The 13,374-nt window shown below is 36.2% G+C and overlaps 1 protein-coding gene across 3 annotated transcripts; it reads left to right on the top strand.

The window, feature by feature from the left end:
• Positions 1 to 4,066: 4,066 nt before the first annotated feature.
• Positions 4,067 to 13,130, top strand: LOC142547304 (leghemoglobin reductase-like). Of its 3 annotated transcripts, none has more exons than XR_012820645.1 (3): positions 4,067 to 4,451; positions 10,425 to 11,743; positions 13,027 to 13,130. XR_012820645.1 is itself a non-coding variant. In XM_075655524.1 (2 exons), the coding sequence occupies exons 1-2, from the start codon at positions 4,194 to 4,196 to the stop codon at positions 11,673 to 11,675; spliced, it is 1,509 nt and encodes a 502-aa protein (XP_075511639.1). In that variant the 5' UTR covers positions 4,067 to 4,193; the 3' UTR covers positions 11,676 to 11,891. The 3 variants fall into 3 exon arrangements, 1 of the variants encoding a protein (XP_075511639.1); XR_012820644.1 differs by lacking the exon at positions 13,027 to 13,130 and adding an exon at positions 11,851 to 11,982; XM_075655524.1 differs by lacking the exon at positions 13,027 to 13,130 and having other exon boundaries at positions 10,425 to 11,891.
• The last annotated feature ends 244 nt before the right edge of the window (positions 13,131 to 13,374 follow it).

Genomic DNA, 13,374 nt, shown 5'->3' with positions numbered 1-13,374 from the left:
ACGTGATAGATATACGATAGGAAAGCCATTGCCACATGACAAACACAATCAAAACATACAACAAACATAACAAACACAGAGGCCAATCAAATAAATTTAATGAAGCCCAAAAAAAATCGAGAATTCAGATAACAAACCTTCACTAATCCTTCGGAAAACAGAGCCATAAGCAAAAACCGAAGAAAAAATAAGAATAAAAAGAATATTTAAGGAAGAGAGGACGGGGAAAAAGGAGGGAAATGAGAGATACTTTGTGTGATTGGGTAGTTGTGTGGAACGGTTTGTCGGAGATGGGGATTGATTTTGAGGGAGAGGTTTTTGAGATGAATGAAAAGGGCAAAATGGTCAATACAAAAGTTGGTGTCCGGAGGGCAGTTATTATGTGCATCTCATTTTTAATAAAATAGCAGAGATAGCAGAGAACAGTAGAGATAGAACATAAAGTGAATTTTAAGTCGAATACATGAATATAGAAAAACTAGTTGTTCTAAATTATCAAAATTTGAGCTATAGACATGTCACTAATTTTCTTTTTGTTCTAAATACGGAGTGTACTTATCCTCCTCACTGGACAAAAGAAGGATGATACGAACAAGTGGCGAAATTCGCGTGCTCAAGAACTTTTCAATCCTTGGCGCTGATCCATTGGATGCTTGCTTTCAAACTCATAAAGCTGGTTTTCACGTATTGATGGCCTCAACTCCTTCATCTCTTTAATAATATTGTTTAATTAAAGTGGTGGAAACAGCCATGTAACGACGATGTACATATGGATATGTGTGTATTTTAATTTAGAGTGTATGTGATTTTAAATATGCGTGAATATGTATCTGTGCACATGTTTGGAGTATACAAATATGCATCTATACTATTCTATATTATATTATTAGGTGTGAGTGAGTTAGAAAAACTGCTTGAAAAAGATATCAAAATTTCTTCTCTTTTTACCCTCTTCTTCAACACCACCTATAATAATTCTAACAACGTCAATCTCACGTCTGAGATCTTCCCCAAAAATGGAAGCCCTAACCATACCAACACATTTGAAAACTTCTCAATTTAAAAAAACCTTACGGTTAGTATTTTTAACGCAAAAAACCTTTCTTTTTTTCTACCGTAATATTATTTTTTTTTACTGAAATTAAGTTTAATAGAAAAATAGATTTTTTGTCATACACAACAATGTATACAAACATTATTAAGTGTTATGTTACATGCAACGCGTGTGCCTCATTCGCTAGTAAGGGTACGATGCTTGGGCCTATGCATCTCGCTGCAGTGTTAAAGCGGTTTCCGAATTTTTCTTTCGGCAAAACCGTTTCTGGGAATTTTTGTAACAGAGGGGGATTTACTTATTGTTATATATTTTTTTTAATGAAAAACCCAATTGTTCAAATATGATGATGCACCGATGAATTCTTTAAAGAGATTTCAATATGATGTGTGGACTTACATTTTTAATACGACATCCATTTTCTTCAAAGAAAAGATGATGCGCGGGTGTAAACTTTTGTTTTCAAATTATGTTAGAGGCGTGTACCGTACAACATGGTTTTAATGTCAGATATTTTTTTTTTATGCTTGAGAAGTGTACTTGTATTTTACCGTATAGCATGAAAGGGTGAATTTTCGGTTTTCTAGTGCTTGAAGATGGAAAAATTTTGTAAGAAAATTTGGTTTCAGGATGCTCAATTTTTAAAAGAAAATAAGAGCATGTGTACGAGTTTTTATGGGATGAGTGTGTAAATTGTTATCTTTTAAAATAAAATAATAATATTGAAATTATATAATGATTGAAATATCTATGCATATGTGCGAGTGATAAATTATTTTAAGGTTTTTAATGAATTGTGGTGAAGTTATAAATGATTATGGGCTTGGGGCGTCATTTTTTTGGTCGGTATTTCTTTGCCACCATTACGAGATCTGTGCGTCAGTTTTCGAGTCGATTTTGCTTTCTCGCAATTATTGGTTTTGGGCGTTGGCCAATAGGTCGGTGCTGCTCTGTCAAACATGGATCCTTGTATGCTCGATCAAGCGACTGTGATTATTGACTTGAGGAAATTTCTTAGTTATATTTCATAAAATTATTTTTGATGATTTTTATTTGAGAATACGAGGTTAGTGAAGTTTTAAGGAAAATGTTAATTGTTTAACTGTTATGTTGTTTAGAAAAATATGAGGTGAGGAAAAAATGTTAAATGCATGTCTTATTTTATTATATGATACTTGTTATTTCCGGAAGGATTTGCTGGGCCTCTACGCTCACTAGTTTTTGTCGATGCAGGTGAAGATGAATGAGTTGGTGCTGGTGGGCAAGGATGGGCGGTTCATGGTAGAATGCACTTATTCGAGCCATTCTAGTATTTCCGCATTAAATTAAATTTATTTTATGAATTTTAAAATTTTGAAATATAAGTGAGAGGCTATTTTAGCAAGTGATGAAAATGTCAGATTGTTAACTATTTGAGGATTTTATTATTTGAGATAACGACTATGAATATTTTTATATTATAGTTTAGGAGGTTATTTTATATCTTAAAAATTGCTTATTTTTAAATCCAAGTTTTAATTTAAATTGTTCAAAATAAAAAATCTGCATATTTTTTCTCTGAAAAAAAAAACAGTACATTTCCCTAGAACTATTTGACCAACAAAATGTGTAGGCTCCTTCTTTCACAACCTCATCTTCGAACTTGTGTTCGAGTATCTCGATTGATCCTCCGCTCAAATTAGTTTCTTCTCCATGTAAACAATGATCCTCTTCCCTTATGACTAGGGAATCTCTTCATATTTCTTATTATTTGTAAACTTTGGAGCCATCATTGGTCTACTGGACATACCAAAACTATTTGCATATAAAAATTACGTGGGCATGTGCCAATCATGAAATCGTGCCAAATGTGTGAAATGCGATGTTTAAAGACAAACGATGTGAATTCCGAATCGGTCGTTAGTTCTAACCCCTCGGTAAGCTACAAAAATAGAAATCAACTTAAGAAATCAAAGAAAAATCAATGAACAACAAATATAATTTTGTCACTATGAACTGGAATAAACATTTTTTCAACCAGAAATAGAAAAGCTAAAGCTAAGGAAGTTAAGCTAATGAAAACTTGAAATAAGCGAATAAAAATAAACTAGAATTGATGAAATTTGCAAAGAAGTTTGTATTGATTTGTTGATTATCAGTTGTATAGACTATTTTTTGATGATTATGTCTGCTTTAGTTTGAATTCTTCTGAGTGGTTTGGCTCATCATCGGTCATGGATCATGTCTTAATTTTCCTCAACGTGCGTGAAGGTTTAACTTTTCTCATATCGCTGAATCTTATGACTTCATGGGTTTAAATCTGATGAGCCAAATTTTATTTGGGTAGTCAAAATTTAGACATATTTTGAAGATTTTCGAAAGTGAGATAATGACATAGGTTGGTCATAACTTTAGAAAGAGTATGTATCTTGTGAGACGGTCTCACGAATCTTTATCCGTGAGACGGTCAACCCTACCGATATTCACAATAAAAAGTAATACTCCTAGCATGAAAATAATACTTTTCATGTATGACTAAAATAAGAAATCTGTCTCACAAAATACGACCCGTAAGACCGTCTCACACAAGTCTTTGCCCTTTAAGAAAATGGGTTTTCTGTTGTTTTTAATTAAATGAAAGGAGTATTATGTTACTTGAAATAAAAGAATCCGTTATTAATCATGTTTAATAAATATATGACTAACATTTTTCGTTTGGTAATAATGAATTACAAATAGTGAAATTATAGATTTTGAGATAGTTAATTGTCATTGTTAAAATAAACATCATGCATTAAAGTTGTATCTCATCATAATTAGTTATAGCTTTTATATCTCAAAAAAAGAAAATTTATGCATTTATCATTAATGAAAATTTAACAATTAAGTTTTTTTTTTTTTAAATCATATACATTAAATAGTATAACTAGTAGATCGATAAAACAAAATCAATCATTTTTCCAATTAAGATGTGAAAATGTTTACATATGATCTGGACGGTCTAAATTAACGGATGCCAACAGTAAACGGCTGTGGTTTAATGTCAATTTACGTACCCTTCCCCTCAAAATTTTTCAAAGAAGAGTAATATAGCTTGTAATTTCCATTCTGCTTTGTCGATCGATTCTCCTGTATAGGCGAATATTGGTTAGAAATTGCGATGGCGAGTAGGCGAAAAGTCATCTCTCTTTTGGCATCATCGAGGCATTTGTACTACGGAAGCAGGTACTCGAGTGTTGGGAGCTGCAGGGAGTTCTCTTCGGGATCCGAGGAGAACGACGTCGTCGTCATTGGCGGCGGCCCGGGGGGTTACGTTGCCGCCATCAAGGCCGCGCAGCTTGGCTTCAAGACCACCTGTATTGAAAAGCGAGGCGCTCTCGGAGGTACTTGCCTCAACGTTGGTTGCATCCCCTCCAAGGTATGTGCCTGTGTTCGTCTGATTTTCCAGATCTGTTGGATTTTCGGGTTGCTTGCTGATTTTTTTTTGGTATGTCAAGTTGCTCTTTCGTGTCCCTGATTTTTTTGTTTCCCGGAGTGATGTGTTGGTTGGTATTGATTGAAGATTGGGCGTGCCGAGGTGTATTGTGACTTTAGATTGTCGCATCTCTTTTCTGTGTTATACGATAGGTTTACTACTGGGTAATCAGCTGCTGTTTACAAATTCTCCGCTATTAGCTCTTTTATTCTGAAACACGGCATTGTGTGTCGCGTCTTTAATAGTTTAGTTAGTGATTCAGTTAAAGAAAGTATATTGAGTACAAATTTTACTTTTATTCGTGATGCCATAATCAACGTTTCTTTGATATCTTTGGTGCTAGATGAGAAGGTAATGATATAATCAAGTGCAATATGTATTTGTTTTCTTAGAGCTAATTGTGGTGAATTTTCTCTAAATATTAATGATCAATAATTTTTCATGATTAAATGGAACAAGGTTACTTTATTTGTTTTTAACATAAATGATAATTAGAATTGCGGAATAACATAGTTTCTACAACCGCCATTTGGGCATGATGGAAATGAAAGGGGTTGTTAGAAGTTAGTTTTATAAGATGGAAAGTACTATCATATTCTCTTCCTCAGTTTTTGGCCTTTTTAGTCGGTGAATTATATTAAAAAGGTGATAAATAACACGTGATGTCTATCTGTCTGAACTCTGAACAGGATTTGACACCGGCATCCCTTTCAGAGTTTTAAAAAATTAGAACTGTTGCATAATATAAGAATGGACATGTGAACTGTGTTGCTTACCCTGTGAGAGATCGTCGGTGATTTTAATAGATGACCTAGTTGGGTACTTGGGTGCAAATTTGAAGGTTGGCAAATCTTGGGTGCTAAATTGTGATTATTTTGTCACATTTCAACCACTCCCCGTAAACTGGCTTGTGGATTGTGTTTCAACTTCTTTGTTTGTTTTTATCTCTCATCTTTGTTTTACAGCTTTAAACTTCTTTTGCTCTCTTGTTGTAGTGTTTAGAAAATTCAAGCACATCTATTCATAAAGTTTGCCATGATTTGCTTTCTGACAAAACCCTTTTAACTCTTAAAAGGTGAACCACATGTATTATGTTTTTATCTGGCAACATTTTATGTGTTGTTTTTTCAGGAACATGAGTGTTTTAAAATAGAAGAATAGAACAAGAATTAATTAATGCGTTCCATAAATGTACCATTAATATCATGCATCTGTATTATAGCCTTTCCCTGTGCTGTATATAAATCGAAAGATCTCCGACAAAAGCAGTAGCTTAATTTCTATTTACAGGATGGAGGCAGTATTTGAGCATCCCGTTCAGTTAGTTTAGAGCTTATATCTTGTTTTAAAACAATGGATAATTCTTTTTCCATACTTCCCATGCATGTATGTTACGAGCCCAAATTCAATTGTGAGAGACCTGGGTCCATTGGGCCCAAATACAACAAAGGGCCCAAGCAGAATAAATATTGAGAAACCCAAAATAGTAAAAGTGTATACCAGGAGGAACAAGGGGAAAAACACGTGAAATGGGGGGATTAAAATATCAGTTAGAGGGGAGAGAGAGTATTCTGTTAGATTTCCATTGAGTGATCACTAGCATCTTGCTAGGGAGAGAGGCATTGTACAGAGCACATAAACTCTGGTTCCCATTTACTATTGAATACAATATTCCATTTCGTATTTGTTCTTCATTCTGAAATTGTATTGTGTGTGTGATTCCGTGATTCTAACAATGTTTCCTAGTTTTTTCTTTGGATTATAATTTATATAGCGGGTGCCATGCTAAAGAACAATTTTTGTGAGTGTTGATGTGAAACGTCCACTAATCGTTTTTCTTAAAAAATAATAGAAATTTTTTCTTTCTAATTCATTCGGCCGAAACACTAAGCATTTAAAATATGAATACTTTGCACCATTTAAAAATAAACCAACCAACTATTATTTGAAAATCCAAAAGAAAATAATTCAAAGCATAAAGTCGTAAAACGTCAACCAAACTAAACTAACATTATTTCAAAAATAAACTAACTCTTAACATTCTCTCAAAAACCTCTCAAATGCATCATAAGTCATAAAAATCTTTAAGTAATCATAAATCATAAACTTATTTTATTTGCGAAAAACTAGCGACGGTTTTCGGGTTGTGTGCACCTTCAGTCCAGCAAGATCAACCATCAAGACCTCCATTATTATCAAGCTCACCTGTATCGATCACATATAGTGAGTCTATTGATCCAGCAAACCTTAACCATCTTAGCAAATAATACATTGACATTCACAATCAACAGTGAAAATACTTTTAATAAAATAGCTTTTCATGAACATAAACTTAACATTTTTCTTTCAACTCATAATATCATATTTCCTTTCATCATATCATATCATATTTCCTTTCATCATATACGTATACGTTTCCCTTTTTATTGAATTCAGATCCTCGATTGTGACTTTCGTATTAGCTATAGGTCGATAGATCCATCTACGTATTACCACGGTACCGGGCGGCGGGGACATCAACGACACGCTCACCCGTCAACTGAGCCTTGGTCTTACTTATCATCGTATTAGTCACAATCAATTCATCTCCTTCAACTTTTCAAATTTCCATCACTTATAAAAATTCATGTACATATAAATCATTTTTCTTTTGAACCAAGGATGCAACATATCTTTTAGCATTAACGTTTCATCATAAAACACCATAAACATTTAAAATAAACGTTTTAACATTTATTATAGCATACCGAGCTCTGTCAGGACGTCTAACATTTTTCAGGTTTAAAAAGACCGTTTTGACCCTGAAACCCTAACTTTCCCAATTTATCCTTAGACCTTAAAACGACGACCCAAATCATTCCAAACTTAACGTAACACCTTAAAATATGCCCCTAAATATTTCTTAAACCTAAACTTAAGCTTCTCGACTAATTTCTCAATTCATTTTTAAATTTAGACGTACATCCCGGTTTTGACTCGTATGGACTCGAAACTTAACCAAACCTTACCAAACTTGAACCAAAGTTTATTAACACCTAACTATACCATATACAACCCAATTCAAGTCCATCAAACCCTTGGACCAGCCTAGGACACCTACTGAATTTTTGTTCCTTTTTTTCGAAAACCCTAGTTTAGATACCATGAGTTTATTCAAGCCTAAGCCTTAACCATCCTGCCCAGCCCCTAACCATCGACCCTAGGACACACTACTCAAGCCCTTGACAACCTACTGGACCAGGTCTAGCACCCCAACCGTGCCCAGCCCTTCAAGCTGTACCTAGGAGCCATGCGCGATGTCCAGATAGCGTACCAGCCCCTAGCCTTCGCACTAGTCACCATGCAGCCCCCCTAGGACCCTACTGGACCCCTATGGACCCTACTGGACCGAGCCTAAAGGACCTAAAAGCCCAGCCCCTCAAACCCGATCACTCATGCCATGTGCGGCCCTCTACTCCCGCGCGATCACACTTGCCTTCGAGCCAAGCCTCGTGCAACCACCCTAGGACCATCCTATCATCCCCTTAGGTCTCCTGGTCGTGCCCTAACAGCAGTTAAGGCTGTGCCCTTGGAGAAACACAAGTCGTGCCCTAGCTTGCCCTTAAACCCTAGGTTTTCGTTCAGCCCTTCCCTAGCTCTTGTCCAGCCCTTAGCCCTGTCTCTTGTGACCCTTAAAACTACTGGAAATCGTCCCTTATGATGCCCCTACCATGACAGCCCCTTTGTGCAATGTTAACATAAGGTTTGGATCAGAAAAACTTGAGTTTTAGGCATAACATGACACAAAAACGAAAAATACCCAAAGGGTAATAGCTTTTTCATGCAAACATGCATCAGACATATAATATGGTGTGATAGATGAGAAAAAGGAGATTAAGGCGTGTCTTTGCGTTTATTACGAATGAAAAACGAGTTGAGATCCGAAGAACGTCGACGTAGGGAGGACCTTGCTGATTTTCCTCCAAACTTGCATGAATTTCCTCTCAAAACCGTGGATGTGTGCGCGTGGTTTGCTGCTAGGAAGAGTCCTAGCTCTTTGAGGGGTGAGACGTGTGGTTTAGTATGTGTAGGATAGGGTTTTAGGGCCTTATTTTTGATATAAAATAGTATAGCAAGGTTTAGGCCCAATAACATGGGTATAATAGGCCCATTAGGTAATATTTAAAATATTTTGTTAAGGAAAGTTTATGAAAATATTAGTCGAGTTTTCAAAATGTCCTTATTTTTTATCGAAAATCGATTACCGGTTTAAAATACGACTCGGCGTTTTAAAACACCTCATTTTCAAAAATTTCATTTAAAATACACCACACATTAAACAATTAAAAATAATTATTTAATAAAAATATTTTCTCTTATATGGTCCACGATCTCTGTTCCTCGATTGCATCTCGAATAAACTTATAAACACAGTTTTATGAATTCTTACAGAAAACTCTATTTTAAACATGTAGCCATGCACATCATAATTAATTCATGCCACTAAAACCATTTAATTAGTCATTTTCCATTTTCCCTTGATTTTCATGCAGTTAGGTTACGTTATCGTATTTTTGGACCTTACAATTTATCCCTCACTTACATGAAATTTTGTCCTTGAAATTAAAACTTACCGTATAACTCCGGGTAGCGACTCCTCATGTCCCTCTCGGTTTCCCAAGTAGCCTCTTCCTCCGAGTGATTTAGCCACTTGACTTTGACCATTTGAATAACTTTGTTTCAGAGTCTTCTTTCTTTCCTACCCAAAATTTGTATAGGTCTTTCCTCATATGACATATTTGAATTCAACTGCAGAGGCTCATAATTTATTACGTGTGAAGTGTTCGACATGTACTTTCACAGCATCGAGTTGTGGAACACATGTACTCCGGCTAGCATCGGTGGCAACGCCAGTCTATAGGCTAGTGTTCCAATCCTCTCCAAAATCTCAAATGGTCCTATCTCTTGTCCAGCCCCTAGCCTTGTCTCTTGTGATCCTTAAAACTACTGGAAGTCGTCCCTTATGATGCCTCTACCATGGCAGCCCCTTTGTGCAATGTTAACATAAGGTTTGGATAACAAAAACTTGAGTTTTGGGCATAACATGACACAAAAACGAAAATAACCCAAAGGGTAATAGCTTTTTCATGCAAATATGCAACAAACATATAATATGGTGTGATAGATGAGAAAAAAGAGATTAAGGCGTGCCTTTGCATTTATTACGCATGAAAAACAAGTTGAGATACGAAGAGCGTCGACCTAGGGAAGACCTTGCTGATTTTCCGCCAAACTTGCGTGAATTCCCTCTCAAAACCGTAAGTGTATGCATGTGGTTTGCTGCTAGGAAGAGTCCTAGCTCTTTGAGGGGTGAGGCGTGTGGTTTAGTATGTGTAGGACAGGGTTTTAGGGCCTTATTTTTGATATAAAATAATATGACAAGGTTTAGGCCCAATAACTTGGGTATAATAGGCCCATTAGGTATTATTTAAAATATTTTGTTAAGGAAAGTTTGTGAAAATACTAGCCGAGTTCTCAAAAATTTCATATTTTTATCGAAAATCGATTATCGGTTTAATATACGACTCGGTGTAAAAAAGTTTCAAAAATTCCATTTAAAAAATACATCACTTATTAAATAATCAAAAACAATTATTTAATAAAAATATTTTTCCTTGTATGGTCCTCGGTCTTCGTTCCTCGATCGCGTCTCGAATAACATTTAAAACACAGTTTTATGCATTCTAACAGAAAACCCTATTTTAAACATGTAGCCATGCACATCATAATTAATTCATACCATTAAAACCATTAATTAGTCATTTTCCATTTTCGTTAGATTTGTATGCAGTTAGGTTACATTATCGTATTTTTGGACTTTACGTGATGTTTTGATACCATTAAACTCCATGTCTGTGTTCCATGTATCTTGTGCAGGCGTTGCTACATTCTTCACACATGTATCATGAAGCCAAACATTCGTTTGCTAATCATGGTGTAAAGATTTCTTCTGTTGAGGTTGATGTACCAGCCATGATGGCCCAGAAAGATAAAGCAGTTAGTAATTTAACTAAAGGAATTGAGGGTCTATTCAAGAAGAACAAAGTTAACTATGTTAAGGGATATGGAAAGTTTCTCTCTCCTTCCAAAGTTTCTGTTGATACTCTAGATGGTGGCAACACAGTTGTGAAAGGGAAGAATATTATAGTGGCAACTGGTTCTGATGTCAAAAGTTTACCTGGGATAACCATTGATGAGGAGAGAATTGTATCATCCACTGGGGCCTTGGCGTTGAAAGAAATTCCCAAGAGGCTCGTCGTTATAGGGGCAGGCTATATTGGGCTTGAAATGGGCTCTGTCTGGGGTCGCCTGGGGTCAGAGGTCAATGTTGTTGAATTTGCACCAGACATCGTACCGACCATGGATGGTGAAGTTCGAAAACAATTTCAACGTGCTCTTGAGAAACAAAAGATGAAGTTCATGCTTAAAACTAAGGTGCTGTCTATTGATGCCAGTGGTAATACTTTGAAGTTGACCCTTGAACCCTCAGCTGGAGGTGATCAGACTATTCTTGAAACTGACGTTGTTCTCGTTTCTGCTGGCAGAGTTCCATTTACTGCTGGACTTGGATTGGAGAGATTAGGGATCGAAACTGATAAGGCTGGACGGATCTTAGTGAATGAGCGGTTTGCCACTAATGTACCAGGTGTGTATGCCATTGGTGACGTTATTCCCGGCCCTATGTTGGCTCACAAAGCGGAAGAGGATGGGGTTGCATGTGTGGAATGTATTGCCGGTAAGGAGGCTCATGTTGACTACGATTTGGTCCCGGGAGTTGTTTACACTCACCCTGAGGTGGCATACGTGGGGAAAACTGAGGAACAGGTGAAAACACTTGGAGTTGATTATCGAGTTGGAAAGTTCCCTTTCTTGGCAAATAGTAGGGCAAAAACAATTGATGATGCTGAGGGAGTGGTCAAGATACTTGCTGAGAAGGAGACTGATAAAATTTTAGGTGTCCACATCATGGCTCCAAATGCTGGGGAAATAATTCACGAGGCTGTTTTGGCTTTGCATTATGGAGCATCAAGTGAAGACATTGCTCGAACTTGTCATGCTCATCCAACTATGAGTGAGGCAGTGAAGGAGGCTGCTATGGCTACTTACGACAAGCCCATTCACATATAGGAAGCTTTGCATCTTGTTATGTCAACAGCTCATGTTTATTTTTGAGAGTTGCAACCGGACATAAACAGGTATTCTTTTTCATTTCTGCCCTTAATTTAAATCTGATCAAGTGGTTGAAAAAGATTCTTCATCTTCTTCTTTTGATCATAATACTGCACTGAAATGTTTCTTCCAGGTCATCATGTGGCTTGAGAGTAATAATATCATAAGCTTGTTACTCTGAGCTTCTATGGTTATGAAGATACTTGGTTTTTAGCTGTGGACTGAATTTACTTTTGAAAAGAAATACACCGAGAGTCACATTCCAGCATAGCATTTTAAATTTCTGTTTTCATGTGTTGAAAATTACTTGGCTACATACTCAAGTATCAGCCCTTTGTTCAGACAGTTTTCATGTTAGCTTCGTGAGGGAATAAATGATAAACGAGTTGGTCATGGATCGAATGATATTCGTAGGATTAAGCTAATGTTTCCATTTATTTAGGGGATATCCATCAAAATGTTTGCCTGAACTCGGTAACAATTAGGATGATAGATTCGGTTGGACGGGGATTTCTTGGGGGTTCTTTAGGTTGGTGTGGTCAGCGTAACTGGACTTTGGGTTAAAATCAGGTAAGCTAATTGAAGAGGACCTGATCAAGCAGGATTTAGACTTCGGTTTTCTCAGATCCAGGTCAGCTAAATTTGCTATAAGTTTGCGTCATGCTCGATCCGTCGTACCCATTTATGGTTTACACCAGGAGGCATATGGAGATATAATAAAGTTCAAAGGTGATTAGGCTAAGTCTCATACATACAACAGGATGCAAAGCAAAGTGGATAACGCAACAGTTTGAAGCCAGGGACAATGTTTGAAAACAAAGCAAATTCAAGTTGAAAATGCCCCATACTACGCTTGTTGTACCATTAATTCTTGTTTTATTTCTTCTCACAACTTTTCAAACACAGAAGCACCAATTGACTTTATCTCCAAAATCTGCCCCAAAACTTCAAATCCTCAGCTATGTGCACAGATTCTAAAACCAGACCAAGTGACTCGCCTAGCCTTTCCCCTTTACACTATTCTGAGTGTCTCTATAGACATGGCCAGATCCAATGCTCAATCGACTAAAAAGTTTATAAGCAACTTGGTTAGAGGAACACAAGATGTGAAGTTAAAAGAATTATACAAATCATGTTGAATTATGATTGCTCTATATATTATCTTGAAATAGCCGATCTTTATTTAAAATCTGGTGATTTTGCAGCCCTAAGCACATATATTGCAGCTGCACTAAATTAGCCAATTTCTTGTAGTAAGAGGAGCTTCTCAGGGCCCATTTTAACAGTTGTTCCAGTGACTCTTAAACAGGCACATGCTAAGCTGGAATGCCTTTGTAGTGGTGTTATGGTCATTTTAACTCATCCTTCTGGGTAAACTGTCGTATTTGGAATTGTAAATAATTTTTCCTATTCGCATAATACCATGCAAATCAAATAACACAATTTTCAACATAAATCGCGTTTAGTAAATTTTTTTATATAAAAATACAGTAAAATCAGAACAAAAATATTTTAGTATTTTCTTAATTCTTCACAGAACCCATATTCTAAATTAGAATCGAGACATTCCAATCCCAAGTCCTATATTTATTTGTCTCTTGTAATCGACTATCTAATCCAATATGATATTACTCTTATATACTGTTATTAGGGCGAT

This window comes from Primulina tabacum, chromosome 5, assembly GCF_025594145.1.
Source record: "Primulina tabacum isolate GXHZ01 chromosome 5, ASM2559414v2, whole genome shotgun sequence".
NCBI lineage: Eukaryota > Viridiplantae > Streptophyta > Magnoliopsida > Lamiales > Gesneriaceae > Primulina > Primulina tabacum.
The sequence above is the reverse complement of the archived record's forward strand: the minus strand, read 5'-3'. Positions and strand labels throughout refer to the sequence as shown.